The sequence below is a fragment of the Ursus arctos genome, unplaced genomic scaffold, assembly GCF_023065955.2.
Source record: "Ursus arctos isolate Adak ecotype North America unplaced genomic scaffold, UrsArc2.0 scaffold_22, whole genome shotgun sequence".
Lineage (NCBI taxonomy): Eukaryota > Metazoa > Chordata > Mammalia > Carnivora > Ursidae > Ursus > Ursus arctos.
This window is the reverse complement of record NW_026622897.1, coordinates 18,778,502-18,794,210: the sequence shown is the minus strand read 5'-3', so window position 1 is coordinate 18,794,210 and position 15,709 is coordinate 18,778,502. Positions and strand designations below refer to the sequence as shown.

The window sequence follows — 15,709 nt, the reverse complement described above, 5'->3', positions numbered from 1 at the left end:
GATCATAACTAATTTGGTTTTTTTTTTTTTAGAAAGGCAATGTTGCTCTAACACTAGTCATTATAATTCACATATTTAAAAAAAAGGACAAAATCATACACTTATCTCAATAGATATAAAAAATGCATTTGATGTAATTCCACAATCACTCATTATTTTTGTAAAAAAAAAAAAAAAAGAAAGAAAAGAGCAAAGAACTCTCAAAGCAGAAATAAAACTTCCTTAATCTGATAACTCTCAAAACAGAATTAAAATTTCCTTAATCTGATAAAGGATATCTATTAAAAAACCTATAGCCAACAATCACACTTATTTTTTTTAAAGATTTTATTTATTTATTTTGAGAGAGACACAGGAAGTGAGAGAGAGAGCACAAGCAGGGGGAGCTGCAGGCAGAGGGAGAGGGAGAAGCAGCCTCCCCACTGAGCAGGGAGCCCGATGGGGAACTAGATCCCAGGACCCTGAGATAATGACCTGAACCAAAGGCAGACGCTTAACCAACTGAACCACCCAAGTGCCCAACAATCACACTTACTGATGCAGTGTCGAACACATCCCCCTGAAGGCCAAAGTAAAATAAAAATGCCAGCTATGACCACATTTATTCAGGTTTATACTAAAACCCTTTTCCAGGGCAACAGAGAAGGGAAGAAAAAAAAAGATGTAAGGACTGGAAAGGAAAAAAATAAGGCTGACATTATTTGCAAATATGATTATCCATAGAAAATCTATAAGAATCTTCAGATATACTATTAGAATTAATATTTAAATAAGGCAAAGTCAATGAATAAAAAGTCAATGTAAAATGTAAAAGCTATTAGAACCAATTTCTACATAGAAATAAGTGCCCAGTAAATAAAATGTTTCAAAAATACTATTTAAAATGGGGGAAATCACCTAGGGGAAAATCTAATAAAAAAGGCATCTACACAGAGAATTAGAAAACATTATAAAGAGATTTCGTGTGTATTGTTGGATTAAGGAAATGCATATATTTACTAATTTTATGGGAAACCAGATTTTTCACCATGGAGGAAAGAAAACACAAATATGGAATAGAAGAAAAAAGAGAGAGAATGTTATGTCATTACCTTGGAAGTAGGGACATCAGTTAAAAAAAAAAAATTAACATTTGCTGGTTCAGTCTGCCAAAAATGCCTACAATCAATAACAGCCCAGTAACAAAGAGTTATACCTAATACTCAAATATCGACTTCTATTTCTCATTTTCACTAATTGAAATGAGGCTTCTTGTAGAAATAGCTGGCTACAGGAATGGGAAAGTATAGGTGAGTCGGAAACTCTTTTTGTAAGAAAGAAAGGAAATCTTCCAAAACCAAAGAGACACACAAAAAAGATACAGGAGCAAGTGAAAAGCAGCTCCCAACTGACCCAATCTGGAATTTTGAGAATCTAAGTGAAAAATGAAAGTAACAAATCTTAAAAAATTGAAAAATAATGAAAGAATCCAAAAGTATATATTGATACAACAAAAGGAAGGGAGGGAGGGAGGGGGAAGAGAAACTCTTCTTTACAGTAGGATGCCAAGTAATCTGGAAAAGTTGACAGAATTTAAAAATCACCGTGTTTTTGTTGTTGGGTTTTTTTTTTTTGGTTTTTTTATAATAATTTTTTATTAAGTTATGTTAGTTACCATACAGTACATACCAAGTTTTTGATGTAAAGATCACTATTTGTAACCATCGACAGTAATAACATTTGGACAATAATCATCAACAAATGCTGAATCTAGTGACTAATATTTGTTGAGAACAGGATGTTTACAAAATTTCAAAGTTAATTGTCGGATACCACCTTGAACGAAGCAGTCACACTTACCACCAGACCCAACATTACTTTTGGAATATTTCTCCCTGAAATATTTAATATTACCCTAAACATGAATTTAAATAGTTAAAAAACATAAATTGAGATTCTATAAAAATAACTAGCTAGTATTCTTTCAAAATATCAGTGTCATAAAAGATAATGAAAAGCTGAGGATCTCTTCTAGAGTAAAGAAGATTAAAGAAATATAACAATGAAAATATTTGGTCTTGGATTTCCTCCTGGAACAAAAGCAAAGACAAAAAATATCTATAAAGGACATTATTAGAAAACTTGTTGGGGCGGCTGGGTGGCTCAGACCATTCAACATCCAGCTCCTGATTTTGGCTCATGTCATGATCTCAGGGTCTTGAGATTGAGCCCAGTGTTATTATCCAGACTCTGCAGGGAGTTTGCTTTTCTCCTTCTCCTTCTGCCCCTCCCCCCACTCATGCACTCTCCCTTGCCCCCCCTAAAATAAGGATGTAAATCTTTTTCAAAAATTTCTTAAAAAAAAAAAGTTGGCAAATATGGCCTGTATTTAGATAATAGTATCATCTCAACACGAAATACCCTGAATTTAGTAGTTTTATTGTGGTTATTCAACAGGATGTCCTTGCTTTTAGAAGATGAGTGCATTATTATTTGCATATGAAGAATTACAATATCTGTGGCTTGCTCTCAAATATTTCAGACAAAAAAAAAACAGGTGAAGCAAATGTGGGAAAACGTTGACATCTGGTGGAAGAGTATATTGTTCTATTCTTGCAACTTCTCTATAGATTTAAATTTTTTAAATAAAATATTGGAAGCAAATATTTAGAAGAATCAAAAAAGACCTAAATAAACAGATGGACATACCATGTAAACAGATTAAAATACTCAATCTGGTAAATACTAAATTCTCCCAAAACTGATCTATAAAATCAATGCAATTCTCTTTTTTTAAGTGATCTCTATGCCCACCTTGGGGCTCAAACTCACAACCCCAAGATCAAGAGTCATAGGCTGTACTGACTGAGCCACCCAGGCACCCCTAAAGTCAATACAATTCTAATCAATATCTCAACAGTCTCCTTTTTAGGTAAAAATTGACAAGCTAATTCTAAAATGCACATATAAAGAGTCATGAATAGCTGAGACAATCCTGGAAAAAAAATAAAGTTGAGTACTCACTCTATTGGAAATCAGTATTTATCAGAAAGCTACATAAATTTATTTGGTATAGTTCTAGCACATGTCTAGATAAATACACTAATGGAATGGAACAAAGGATCCAGAAATAATCAATACGTGTATAGATGTTTATTTGTGACACTGTATCAGGGAGGAAAAGACAAACTTTTCAATAAATGGTACAGGGTCAATTTGATATCAACATGAAGAGATAATGAAAATTGGCCCCTACCTTCCACAATGCACAAAAATTAAATCCAGGAGAACTATAGATCTAACTGTAAAAGAAAAAATGATACAACTTCTAGAAAATAACAAACAAAAGTGGCTTCATGACCTTGGGTAGGGAAAGACTTTTAACAGGACACAAAAAACACTAACTGTAAAGGTAAAGACTAAAAAATTAAACTATATTAAAACGAAGAACAACAATTAATCAACAGATATCATTCTGAGAGTGAAAAGGATAGCTAGAATAGGAAAAAATATATTTCCAGAACATATTAATGAAGTCCTTGCATCTTGATCACAGATTGAACTAGAGATCAGTAAAAAAAGAAAGTCTAACAGAAACAAAGTAGGAGAGACTTGAAGGTACATCACAAAACAGGACATCCAACTGGTTAATAAACATGAAAAGGCACTCAACTTCATTAGTTACCAGGAAAATGCGAATTAAAACTATAATGAGATACCACTTTACACCTACAAAATTAGTTAAGATTTACAAAGACAAACAATGCCAAATTTTGGATGGGAAGCTGGGCAACTAGAACCCTCATACAATGCTGGTATTTATTAAATTAGTGTGGTAACTTGGAAATATACATAGGCACATACACATGTATATGAAATAAGTATGTATACATGCATATGTGTGCATGTACGAAAATATACATATGTAAGAATGCTAGGATATTCACAGAAGAATTATTTTCAGCAGCTAAACCAAAGTCCATCAGCAATAGAATCAATAAATAAATTATGGCCTAATCACCCTATGGAATACTATACACCAATAAAAATTAACCACAGCTCCATGCAAAACATGTAGGAATATCAACATACTGCTGAGGGAAAGAAGATACACAAAAACAAAAACATATTGTATAACCCCTTTATTTTTACTTAAAAACAAGAAAAAATAATCCATGGTGTTCTAAGTTAGGAAAGCTATTTCCTTTGGAGAGGAAAAGGTTGATAGTGATCAGAGTGATATAGTGATCAGCTGTATACTTACAATTTGTGTAGCTTTGTGTATGTTTTACTTTGATAAAAATGTTCATAATTTTCAAAAACTGTCTTACTATTCAATTTTTGTTTCCACTGTGGTTTGGAAAGAATAAAGGACAATGACTTTGTGGTGTTACTGATGTTATTTAGAAAATTACTTTTATCTTTTAGTAGAGAGGGGCGGAAATGATAGAGAAAAAACTTGTCAGCCAGTAAAACTAAAATTCCTGAATCACTGTATCCTCGGAAAGAACTGTCACCACTGGTACCCCGTGGGTTAGACCACAGGCGGCCCCACCTGGGTCAGTCACCCAGAAATCACATTCTCCACCTACCTGTGCCTCAGCCTGTTCCTCTTGACTTCGTTGATTACATTAAACGTGTCAGTAACTTCTCCATCTGTGAAGACAAAAAGCTGTTGAAAGAAAGAAGACATTCATCAAATCTCTGTGAAGATCATTTTTAAAATACCGGAATTCGCCCTTGGAAAAAATCGACCATTTCATTGCAGAGACTGATGTCTCCTCAGACTGGCACGAGGTCCCTAACTTGCCACAGTCACTTGTACCACGTTCTCACAAGGTTTCTTGGGTGCCTGGAATTTTCCTCACCTCCCCCTACTCGTCTCATCTAAGGCTCTTGTGGCACTCTGCAAAAGGACGTCCGTCACCCACAGCCCACAGCACGGAGCTAAAGAAGACGAACTCTATGACATGCCTCTTGTCCTTTTCTCTTTACTATAGGATAGAAGACTCCAAATTATATATCATATTTTAACAATCCTACAACAAAGCTCAGGGGATGGATTCTTGAACAGAGATTTTTCGTTCCCTCTTTCGCCTTCTATCAGCTCTCTTCCAGTTCCTACCTGAAGGGGGTGGCCCTCAATGGAAGGTTCCCTGTAAATGATCTGGAGTGGCGTCAGGATTTCTGTGCCCCCCAGGTCAGCCTGCATAAGCTTAACTCTCTTCAGTGCCTCCTCCATGGTCTGCTGACTGTATTTCACACTATTCCTGAGAAAGAAACAAACATGCCCAATGACATCGTCCTGTTTAACATCATGCAAAAAGTACCAAGTCCCTGAACTGAGAAGCCCCCACTGTAAACACCCTCACCTGAAACACCCAATGCCAAAGTCAACTTCCTTCAAAAATCTAGTCCTTTAAAGTATCTTTCCGGACTCTCAATGGGCTTTCTAGAAACTTACGGAAAGAACGCCTCATAGGAACTTCCAAATCCATAGACATTGAAATAACAGCCTAATGGCAAACTCTTCAGCAGCAAAATCAGTGTTTCCTGAAGGAAGAGAGTACAGAGGACAGTGAGAGAAGATCCTCTCAGACCCACAGATGCTGCCAATCTAACTGCTGAGGGGGTGGACCTTCGCCCACTTCATGAGTCCGGGCCCTTATATTCCAGGGCTAGCCTCGAGGTGGTCATGCTAGATGTAGCTCAGATGCGGAACACACCCAAAGTTCCAGATGGACTCTAATTTAACTGCTGAGATTCACCCCCACTTGTGCGTGTTCCCTGACAGAGAACGGAATGAGCTTACCTTGGCTGCCTCTATGCGAAGCTGAGATTGATCCTGTTTACTTATGGGGCATTGCATACTTCCCGAGCGGTCCATGAGGAAGACGAATTCTCCACAGATAACTGGTGACGGAGCTTCTGGGATATTGGGGTAGAAACACACCATCGCAGACGGATCTTTCATGAAACCATCTACTTAGAAAGGATAAGGACACTGTAACATGAAAAGGAACTCAAGAATACGAAAGACCTCAAGAATCAATTGTAGTGAGTTAGAGAAGGAGCTGAGAAAATGCAAACCTAAAACACTGCTTGATCTTTATTCTGTGTCTGCTGGCAAAGGGTTTGAGGTGAGTTATAAACATAAAAGATATAGAAGCAGAAAAGATATGAAAGAGAAAAAAGAAGGTAGAGGTTACCAGCCACAAGCAATAATGAAAATATATAATTGGATGCTAGTTTCCTAGCAGCTAGATAAATGAGTGAAATACATGAAGTTAAAATGTTCCAGCATTTGCCAGAAGAATCAAACTAATTTATTTTCAGAGACACCTTCCTTTCAAATCAAATCAATGGGAAATTTATCACGTGGGTCCTTGTTTAAGTCTTTCATTACACTTTTGACAACATGATGCTCATGAGCAATGCTTACGTTGACAAATTGCAAGAGCTGAGAGTATAGTGTCAAACACACCAAGGAAAGTCCGTCTGCTTTGGGTATGAAACATCTCCAGAACTAGGATGTGTTAGACTCTAAGAGCATCACCCAAACAATACCATGCAGGAAACCATGGGAGAGGGCCTCTGTTACCAAGTTGTCAAAGCTTTGATTTTATTTTGAGGAACAAGTGAAAACTGCTGCAGGAATTAGAATGTTAGTATTGAGATAGAGATGAAATGAGAATGGCTGGTTTATATCCACTTATTTTACAGTATAGAAAATGTAAATTAACAAAGAGTGGAATTCCAATATCCTATTTTTATACAGTGATTCCGGGATGATGCATTTAAATTCTCATTAGCCTTGAGATTCAGTATGCCTGCAGGACATGGCTTGGTTTAATCCCTTAATCCTGGGATATTCCAATGACCAAACTGGCTTCCAAATAAAATGGGTGCAGCTCAGCAAATATTTGCATACACACTGGTTCAAGGATAACTTCTAAAAAATCCAGATCTCTAGATACATGGTGCAAGAGTAGCTTTTTTTAACAGGAAAGGTAAATTCCCTTCCATTTTAAGAGACAGCTGATTTTAGTGGGATTAGCACTAGACTGGTAAATCAGAAAGGTTGCCATGACAATGAAATAAGTACATATCTCTAATGTGTTCAGAACAACACCAGATACACAGTGTGCACTATCTAGGTATTTCTACTATAACTCCTTTGGTGTGACTCAAGTTATTTTCACCTACATGAGTTTCTGCTTCCTCATCTTTAAATAAGACATTTCAAGCCCTAGCTCCTCAGTTTGCTAGCCTCAGTTTCTTCATCTGAAGAATCCAAGTGGTAATACCTGCCTCAAGATTATTTTAAGGGTTAAGTGATATCATACATTTAAGGAACTCAACCTAGGTCTTAGGTTAAACTCTTAATAACAATTTTAGAAAGTTTTAATAATTTTTATATTATTTTTATTAAATTATACATACAATTTTTAAAAAATCATGTTCTTAATATGGTTAAGTACATGCTAAGTTTAAAAAAATACATATTTTGTATTTTCATCATGTAGTGGAATGCTTCATTTGGCAGAACTCCCAATGGTTTTAGTGAGCCAAGCTGCCAGTTATCATTTGCTTCTTTATATGGATGGGAACAGCAAGTCGTCTTGACCAGATATATGATCTGGAAAGCCAGATTTGAGTGGCTTTGCTAGAAGGGATTCAAAGATCATAAACGCTGCCCCTAATGTCCCCCTCTGGCCTGCAGAGCCCACCATAGGAACAGATGAGGAATTCCACATAGGGACCAAGGGAACTGCTTGGAAGGAAAGGAACTGAGATCTCAATTCATACCTTTTAAGATTCAGCCTTATAAAACTTTCTGTGCTGGATTAAAATAATCCTGACTGAAGACCAGACTCCCGCTACTGTGGGAGTATTTCATGGACACCCAAGGGGGAACCCACCAAAGGGAAAGGACAGAACCAGTACAACTAATGTACAGAGAGAGCATGGAGCTTCACAGAAGAGGAGCTAGAGCAAACCTGGTTGAGATCGGGAGCCCCTCTAACGGCTTTAGCATGGACAGCTTGACTGGAGGAAAAATGGTCCAACAAGTGAGGACAAACAAAGGAGCTCTCAGCAGCCTTGACCAAACATTAACAATGAGGCCAAAGAGGCCTCCAGAGGATGGCCTATGGAAGACTAACTACAGGAGATTGTCTTCACAGTGGTTGTAGTTACAGAAGTAAGAACCTAACCCAAGCTATAGCACTTTGACTATGTTCCCAAACATCCATCCACTCAACCAATGCGGAAAATGCTTCAGAAGTGGCAGGATCTTTCTAGTTAAGTTTCATGGTCCCTGCAATCCAGGGGCATGGCTGCCCAGGAAGGCCCCAAGAGAGCAACGGACTGACATGGGTGATATCAGTTATTATCATAAGAAAAAGTACACACATAGATAGGAAAATTTAGAAAATATGAGAAATTAAAGAAATTAAGAAACTAAATGTATTAAGAAACTAAACTTATTTGTTTATTTACAATAAACGAGAAACAAATAAACAAATCAAAAAATGGGCAGAAGATATGAACAGACACTTTTCCAATGAAGACATACAAATGGCTAACAGACACATGAAAAAATGTTCAAAATCATTAGCCATCAGGGAAATTCAAATCAAAACCACACTGAGATACCACCTTACACCAGTTAGAATGGCAAAAATTGACAAGGCAAGAAACAACAATTGCTGGAGAGGATGTGGAGAAAGGGGATCCCTCCTACATTGTTGGTGGGAATGCAAGTTGGTACAGCCACTCTGGAAAACAGTGTGGAGGTCCCTTAAAAAGTTAAAAATTGAGCTACCCTATGACCCAGCCATTGCACTACTGGGTATTTACCCCAAAGATACAGATGTAGCGAAGAGGAGGGCCATATGCACCCCAATGTTCATAGCAGCATTGTCCACAATAGCTAAATCGTGGAAGGAGCCGAGATGCCCTTCAACAGATGACTGGATTAAGAAGTTGTGGGCCATATATACAATGGAATACTACTCAGCTATCAGAAAGAACGAATTCTCAACATTTGCTGCAACATGGACGGCACTGGAGGAGATAATGCTAAGTGAAATAAGTCAAGCAGAGAAAGACAATTATCATATGATTTCTCTCATCTATGGAACATAAGAACTAGGATGATCGGTAGGGGAAGAAAGGGATAAAGAAAGGGGGGGTAATCAGAAGGGGGAATGAATCATGAGAGACTATGGACTATGAGAAACAAACTGAGGGCTTCAGAGGGGAGGGGGGTGGGGGAATGGGATAGACCGGTGATGGGTAGTAAGGAGGGCACGTATTGCATGGTGCACTGGGTGTTATACGCAACTAATGAATCATCGAACTTTACATCAGAAACCGGGGATGTACTGTATGGTGACTAACATAATATAATAAAAAATCATTAAAAAAAAAAAAAAAGAAACTAAACTTAGTCTTAGAAATTCAGAGACTAGGGTGAGATGAAAAATTTCTGGAGATGGATGATGAGGGATTATCAGATTTGGAAATCTTTGATAGTTTGAAAAGTGAAAATGTCAAATCGTTATTTTTATTTTGTTTTTTTCCTACAAATGAATGTTTACTTTTTTATTAACGTATAATTAATATACAGTGTCATATTAATTTCAGGTATGCAACATAATGATTCAACAACTCTATACATTACTCAGCACTCCCCACAGTAAGTATAGTCACCATCTGCCATCAAACAACATTATTACAATCTTGTTGACTCTATTCCTTGTGCTCTCCTCTTCCTCTCTGTGACTTATTTATTTTGCAACTGGAAGTGTATACCTCTTAGTAAAATAGATAATAGATAAGGGGAGAGAATGGGAAAAAAATAATGTAAGGGATTAAGAGATACAAACTTCCAGTTGTTTTTATTTTATTTTAATTTGCACTTGTACCAACTGATCATTGTCGTTTATGTTTGTAAACCAGTTGTGTTTCCTCTTGTGAATTATTTGTCCATGTCCTTGATCCAATTATCTACTGATCCACTTAAATCTGTCTACAAGACATAAGCATGTAGCTAAATTCTCTTTGTATCTAACCATTTTTGCACACCATAATGTAAGCTATTTGAATGTTTCACCCACTACTGAATAGGAGGAAAGAAAAGTGAGGGTAATTCCAAGACAGGAGTTCCCCTTTAGACGGTAGTGACGGTAGTGACCTACAGAGGAAGAAAGAGAATACCTCGGTTGTCTTTAGGTTGCCCCATCTCCACAGCTACAGTGGGGGTATGCACCTCACTGTAGTAAATCAGGAGTTCCACATCTCGATCAAATTTGTGTCCTTCAGCCAAGGAAACCTAAGTTGAGACCAAGCAAAAGATCCATTGTTAGAACTATCCCTGCTTGCTGCGTGCAGTGGAGGTCAGGGCTGAGAGCTACAGGCTTCTTCCTATAGTGTGGTCGGGAACAGGGACAAGAATTGAGAGAAGGCTCTGGAGAAGAAATGGGGATAAAGAAGGAACAAAGTTGGGATTCTCTCTAGTTAATAGGGAAAAGTAAGGAACATTTTGGAAGGACTGAATGAGGAACAAGATCAGAACTCAAAGAACAGGGGTGCTGGCAATAACAGTGCTTCCTTATGAATTACCTGGGCAGAAGTCTTATCTTCTCCAAGGTACTCAATAGGACTGAAGGGGCAGTTGGATTGGATCCTCTCAATGCCGTGCTGGGAACTGATGGTGGCAACCATGCTGAATGTATAGGGCAGGTCCTCCAAAGGAACTATCGGAGTCTTCATATCAAGGCAACTGTCCTCAAACGATCCTACAAAAAGTTGCCTTAGTTCTGTTTCCCCTTCCCACACTTCTTAGCACCCCTACAACCTTGAGGGGGTTTCCCAGATTATATCGCCCACCACTGGGATTTGAAAGGAAAGGATACTCACCAGAGCCACGGTATCGAGGATTCAAGACAGCCGGGAGCACGTAGCGCAGGGCTCCATCTGCTTCCAAGGGCAGTTCCTGAACATACTTCAGGGTGAGTGCCACCTTCGACCCTGGGTTCAGGTTCCCCACATTGCAACAGAAGACGTCCCTGGAGTACTTGTCCTCCTCCAGTAGGAAAGCTTGGCGGCGGTTGCTGATGGCACTCTCATAGATGCTGTGGGCCTGAGGAGAACAGGGAAAGAGAGGCAGTATCAAAGGTGGCTTGGTTGAATGAAGAGACAAGTAGCACAGGAAACAAAAGCTGATGGAGAAGGCCTGTGAAGCTCACGTCTACACTTTGAGTGCCTCTGATTGATTCCCCCCACCCCAGAGGAGTTTAGGAAAATAGCAGCTAGAGGGAAGTAGAAGAAACATTCCACATCAGCACTTTTTGTGAAGGCGTCTTTGCAGAGATCCTAAGACAATGCATTAAGGAAATAAGAAGGGAGGAGGTAATCTACTCATCCCTAATACCTTCTTCTTCTCCTGTAATTCTGCTTTAATTTTCTTCCCATCCACCACGGCCTCAAAGCTGTAGACAGCTGAGTCGTCATCCATGGGGAACACAAAGAAGGTCTCCAAAGGCACTTCCTCCTCATTCTCATAGTTTAAGGTAGCAGACACACCAGCCACAAACTCACGAATGGACAAGGTCACACCGATGCTCTTCAGGGGTACTGAAGATAGACCAGAGTTCAAGAGGTGAATAAACTTTAATAGAAGGCCTCCTGCCTGCCAGGCATGGGGCTGGATGCCAAAGATACACTGGCAAGTAAGGGTCATGAATCAGGCTTACCTGGTTCCTCTTTGCGGGTTAGTAGGCCACCGGGGAGCACCATGGTGATGCAGGGCTACTGTGGAAAAGACGCATTATGAATACAGTGACATGCTGGGGATTATCTATTCAAATACCAGACTTTATGTGCTTCTCTCCAGCGTAAGAATATATTCAGAGGACTAATGATGGAGCTGGAAGGAGAAAGAAGCTATAAAGAAGGGGACAAAGATACCAGTAGTAAGGCTCCTCCTAAATGCCAGACCCGAATGGGGGAAGCTGTAAGATTCCAAGGCCCCACTAACTGGAAAGTCTCCAAAACACCCCGAGGCTGGTTCAAATATCAGTTCCACGTTTTCACAAGTGTATTTAATATACCATTCCTTAGGTACATGGAATAAGTGTAATTAACTGCACCCCTGTGAACCTCAGTATTCTCTTTCTAAAATGAAAACCATATACCTTTTTGTCATATATGCATATGTGAATTCATATACGGAAGTCCCTAGAATAGTGCCTGGCCTATGGGAAGCATTTAGTCAATGCTAATAGACTAGTGTTGCTCCTGTTATAATTATTACAGTTGTTAAACAGACCTCGGCTATTACTTTGACTCATGCTACCAAGAGACCTTCTTCATAAGAAACTGCTTGATCCAAAATGGTCCCCTGCAATTTACATCACTTCCCTTGTGACTCTTCTTTTGGGGCTCATAACTGAAATGCTATTTGTTTCCTCTGCCCAAGGTATTCTAATATACATATATAAATATCATATAGGCAACACATCCTCTATTTTAAATCATGCCATCCTAACTGTATCTTCCACGTTTTATTATAATCTTAGACAACCACTTCATGTGAGACGGTAACAAGGAGATAAATTTACATACTGAGATTACGATTTACATTATAATTCTTTTATCTGGAGAATCAGCTGGTGGGTCTGGTCCTAGTCATAGGCCCTAGTAGCCCTGGAAGCTGCCCTCCGACCATTCTGAACAGAATCACTTGTGACCTTGCCTCTCCCTGCTCTGTCAAGGGTGACACGAGCTGCGATGTCCAGCACAAGTTAGGGGACTTTTCACTGAAAATACAACTTAAGGAACTAAAATAGGATTGCCTGGTGCACAGAGAATGCCGAAGGAAAGTGATATTAACGTGCTTATCCAGAGTCCCAGGGCAGATGAGTCATGGGGAAGCCCAAAGTTCACTCAGGAACCCACAGTCCAGAAAAACATGGAGGCTCTCGAGAAAGGCAACTTTCCTTCCTAGAACAACACCCCCCTCAAGGATCCTGAAGCTTTTGGCAGAAATACTTCTAGGCCTTCTTATGCTCAATCCAATCACCATGTAAAACCTCACACCCTATCCCCATCCGGAGCAATATCCATGTGGCTCATTCGTGGAATAGCAACGGTGCCTCTTGTGTATGGTGTCCCATCTCCACACATCAGCACCAATAAATCAGGCTTCTGGTTTGCTGTTTGTTATTTTAAAGAACTGGATAAAAACTGAGCGCGGGTAAATGGCTCGCATTTGATAGAAACACAGAGGGCAGTAACAGCTGTAGGGAGAGGAGAGAATGCTCAGGAAAAGGGGTATCACGCAGATGCTTGACTGGGGTGAGATCTCTAGTGCAACAGGCTGGCGCTGGGGGGAGGGAAGAATTTCTAATAACATCAGCAGGAAGCTTAGAACAGGACAAGGACCCAGGACACAGGGGCACAACGGCTAAAGAAACGTGTCAGGCACGCAAAGCTCTAAGGCTTGGCAGTGCTCACCAAGGGTGGTTTTCAGGTGAAGAGACAAAGCAGAGAGGTGTCTCCTGCAAAAAAAACAAAAACAAAAAACAAACAGAAAAACACAGCCTTGTGTCCCCACAACAAATCCCTCATTGAGGAAAATGTGCTTTTCTGCAGCTTCCGCCCCACCCTTCCCAGTACAAACTATGCTGGGTCACAATTAGTCCTCTGCCCCTCAGGATGGCATTTTAGAAATGCACCTAGCAACAGGTAGGCAGACTGACCACAGCAGCTGACCAAGGTCAAAGCGTTGAATCCCAGGCAGCTGGGAGAATTGAGGGGGGCTCCCTGAGCCGGGGGCTGCATGTTAAGGTGGACCCTCAGGAATCCAGGAGTCTTGGCACCCTGCGGTTCAGCCACCAGCCGGGGGAGAGGGAGGAGCCGGCCGGCGAGCTAGTGGCGCAGCGAGCCACACCCCTGCAGCCTGTTGCAAGGAACCGGCTGAAAACTCGTGATCCAGCCCGAGAGGCTATTTGAATGCGGAGTGGGGCTTAGATAGAAAGAGAAAGTGATTTGATCTTTAAAGTTTCCGCTCCAGATTTGCGGTGTTCAAGCATTAACAGAAAGGATCAGAGTCGGCCCCTTGACTATCTCTATATGAAAGCGGTTAGGGGCTGAAATCAGGCTGGGGTCGCGAGTGGGAGAGGTTTTAAACTAAAATAAAAGAGAAATAAAATAAAAGAGAAGGAAAGTAAAAAGGGGGGGAAAGGACCTTGACAGGATCAGGGATGCCTAAATCCCCTATCCAGTCCCCAGAAGACTCCCCCTAAACTGCCAAACCTGCAGGAAAACCCCCAGGGACCTAACACCAGGACTCAATTCCCTACCCCTTGGGCTTGCAGTTAAAACTAGCCCCTGCAGATGTGGCGATGGGGAAAGAGCGGGTCTCAGCCATCAGAGTGAAGGGGTGGGATCCAGCCCCAGTGAGGGCTGCCGGTCACCTACCTTCTGCCGAAGTCTGAGGCCTCTGAGGACTCAAGAGTCACAGCCAGCAGGAAACAGCCGCTGTCAAAATTTCTGGGAAGACCTCCCTCTTCTAGGGACCGGTTATAAAGTAGCGACTACTTGATTAAGGGATCAAGGGAAAATTCCTCAGCCCTAGAACGTTTGCTCGTTTGCCTAGTCTCAGTGAGGGAACCATCAGAGGATAAGCAAAGGGAAGAGATTTTTTTTTTTAAATCCGTGAAATGCTTGAACATCAACAATCACATCATATTTCTATAACAGACTTAATTATCAAGGGCTTACTGTGCACTGGGCCCTGTTAATAATGCTGTGTGTTAGACCCTGAACTTCATGGGCATTGTATCATTGACTCTTCGTCTTGAGTTTGAGTCATTTGTCCCAAGATTGCATCCTTCCTAACAGCATGGGGGGGTGGGGGCACAGGGGACGAGGAGACAGGGCAATGTTCACAGGGACCAAATCTTCCAGTCTTGAGCGGTTTATGGGTTTTTCATTAGGATCATAAAATTACGGTGTTTGGATTTGGTTTTGGGGAGGTTTTATGTTGCTATTTTTTTTTTTTTTTTGGATTTTTTGATGGTGGGGGTAACAATGTAAGTGAGAACATCAATGCTCATTTTCCTGGCTAAAGGACACTCAAAGCGATCAAGTTTCTTATGTCTTCTTTATTTCAAAATGATGTTAAATCTGACACCTAAAGAAACAATCATATTGCCATTGAGAATATGTATAGGATAAAGAGAATATATGTATGAAAACTCAGGTTGATTTTGGTCTCTGCAATGTCACTCGTGTTTACTTTCTCTGAGTTTGTTGTCTTATTTGTAAAATGAAAATAATGGCATACCTACCTCCCTGGGTTGTTATTAAAGCTTTAATGGATCTTAATGGAGGTGATATCTGTGCGTGTGTGTGTATGTATGCACGTGTGTGTATGCGTGTGTATACACACACGTATAGTAAAGCACAATATAAGCACAGATTCCATGGTATTATTAGTAGGCTTTAGGACTGCATTTTTTACATGTACCAAACTAATTGTGAGAGGGAATGATCCTGTTCTCTTGGTAGAAATCACATCTGGTATTGTTTCTCCTGACTGTAAATTCTGTTGGCTGCAGTGTCTGGTCAACAACAGGGAAATGCTGGAAAAATGGACAGAGTTTATCATCTGACCCAGGTGGACTAGAGAAATGAAAACTAGAAGTCTGCCACAGAC

The 15,709-nt window shown here is 40.1% G+C and overlaps 1 protein-coding gene across 28 annotated transcripts in view; it reads right to left on the bottom strand.

Annotated features, from left to right (window-relative positions):
- VWA5A (von Willebrand factor A domain containing 5A) overlaps nucleotides 1-14,561 on the bottom strand; it is a 29,097-nt gene extending 14,536 nt beyond the window's left edge. For 3 of the 28 annotated variants that reach the window (XM_048217241.2, XM_044386570.3, XM_048217248.2), the window contains exons 1-10: nucleotides 14,470-14,561; nucleotides 11,742-11,799; nucleotides 11,420-11,622; nucleotides 10,906-11,128; nucleotides 10,609-10,784; nucleotides 10,204-10,318; nucleotides 5,792-5,961; nucleotides 5,444-5,532; nucleotides 5,105-5,249; nucleotides 4,572-4,651 (exon numbers count right to left, since the gene is read on the bottom strand). In XM_048217241.2, the coding sequence (XP_048073198.2) occupies nucleotides 4,572-4,651; nucleotides 5,105-5,249; nucleotides 5,444-5,532; nucleotides 5,792-5,961; nucleotides 10,204-10,318; nucleotides 10,609-10,784; nucleotides 10,906-11,128; nucleotides 11,420-11,622; nucleotides 11,742-11,784 (1,244 nt within the window). In that variant the 5' untranslated portion in view covers nucleotides 11,785-11,799; nucleotides 14,470-14,561. Of the gene's footprint in view, nucleotides 1-4,571; nucleotides 4,652-5,104; nucleotides 5,250-5,443; nucleotides 5,533-5,791; nucleotides 5,965-10,203; nucleotides 10,319-10,608; nucleotides 10,785-10,905; nucleotides 11,129-11,419; nucleotides 11,623-11,741; nucleotides 11,800-13,503; nucleotides 13,548-14,351 lie in introns of those variants that run through there. The other 25 variants (XM_026505515.4, XM_044386566.3, XM_026505519.4 and 22 more) reach the window with 19 other exon arrangements.
- Between the last annotated feature and the right edge of the window lie 1,148 nt (nucleotides 14,562-15,709).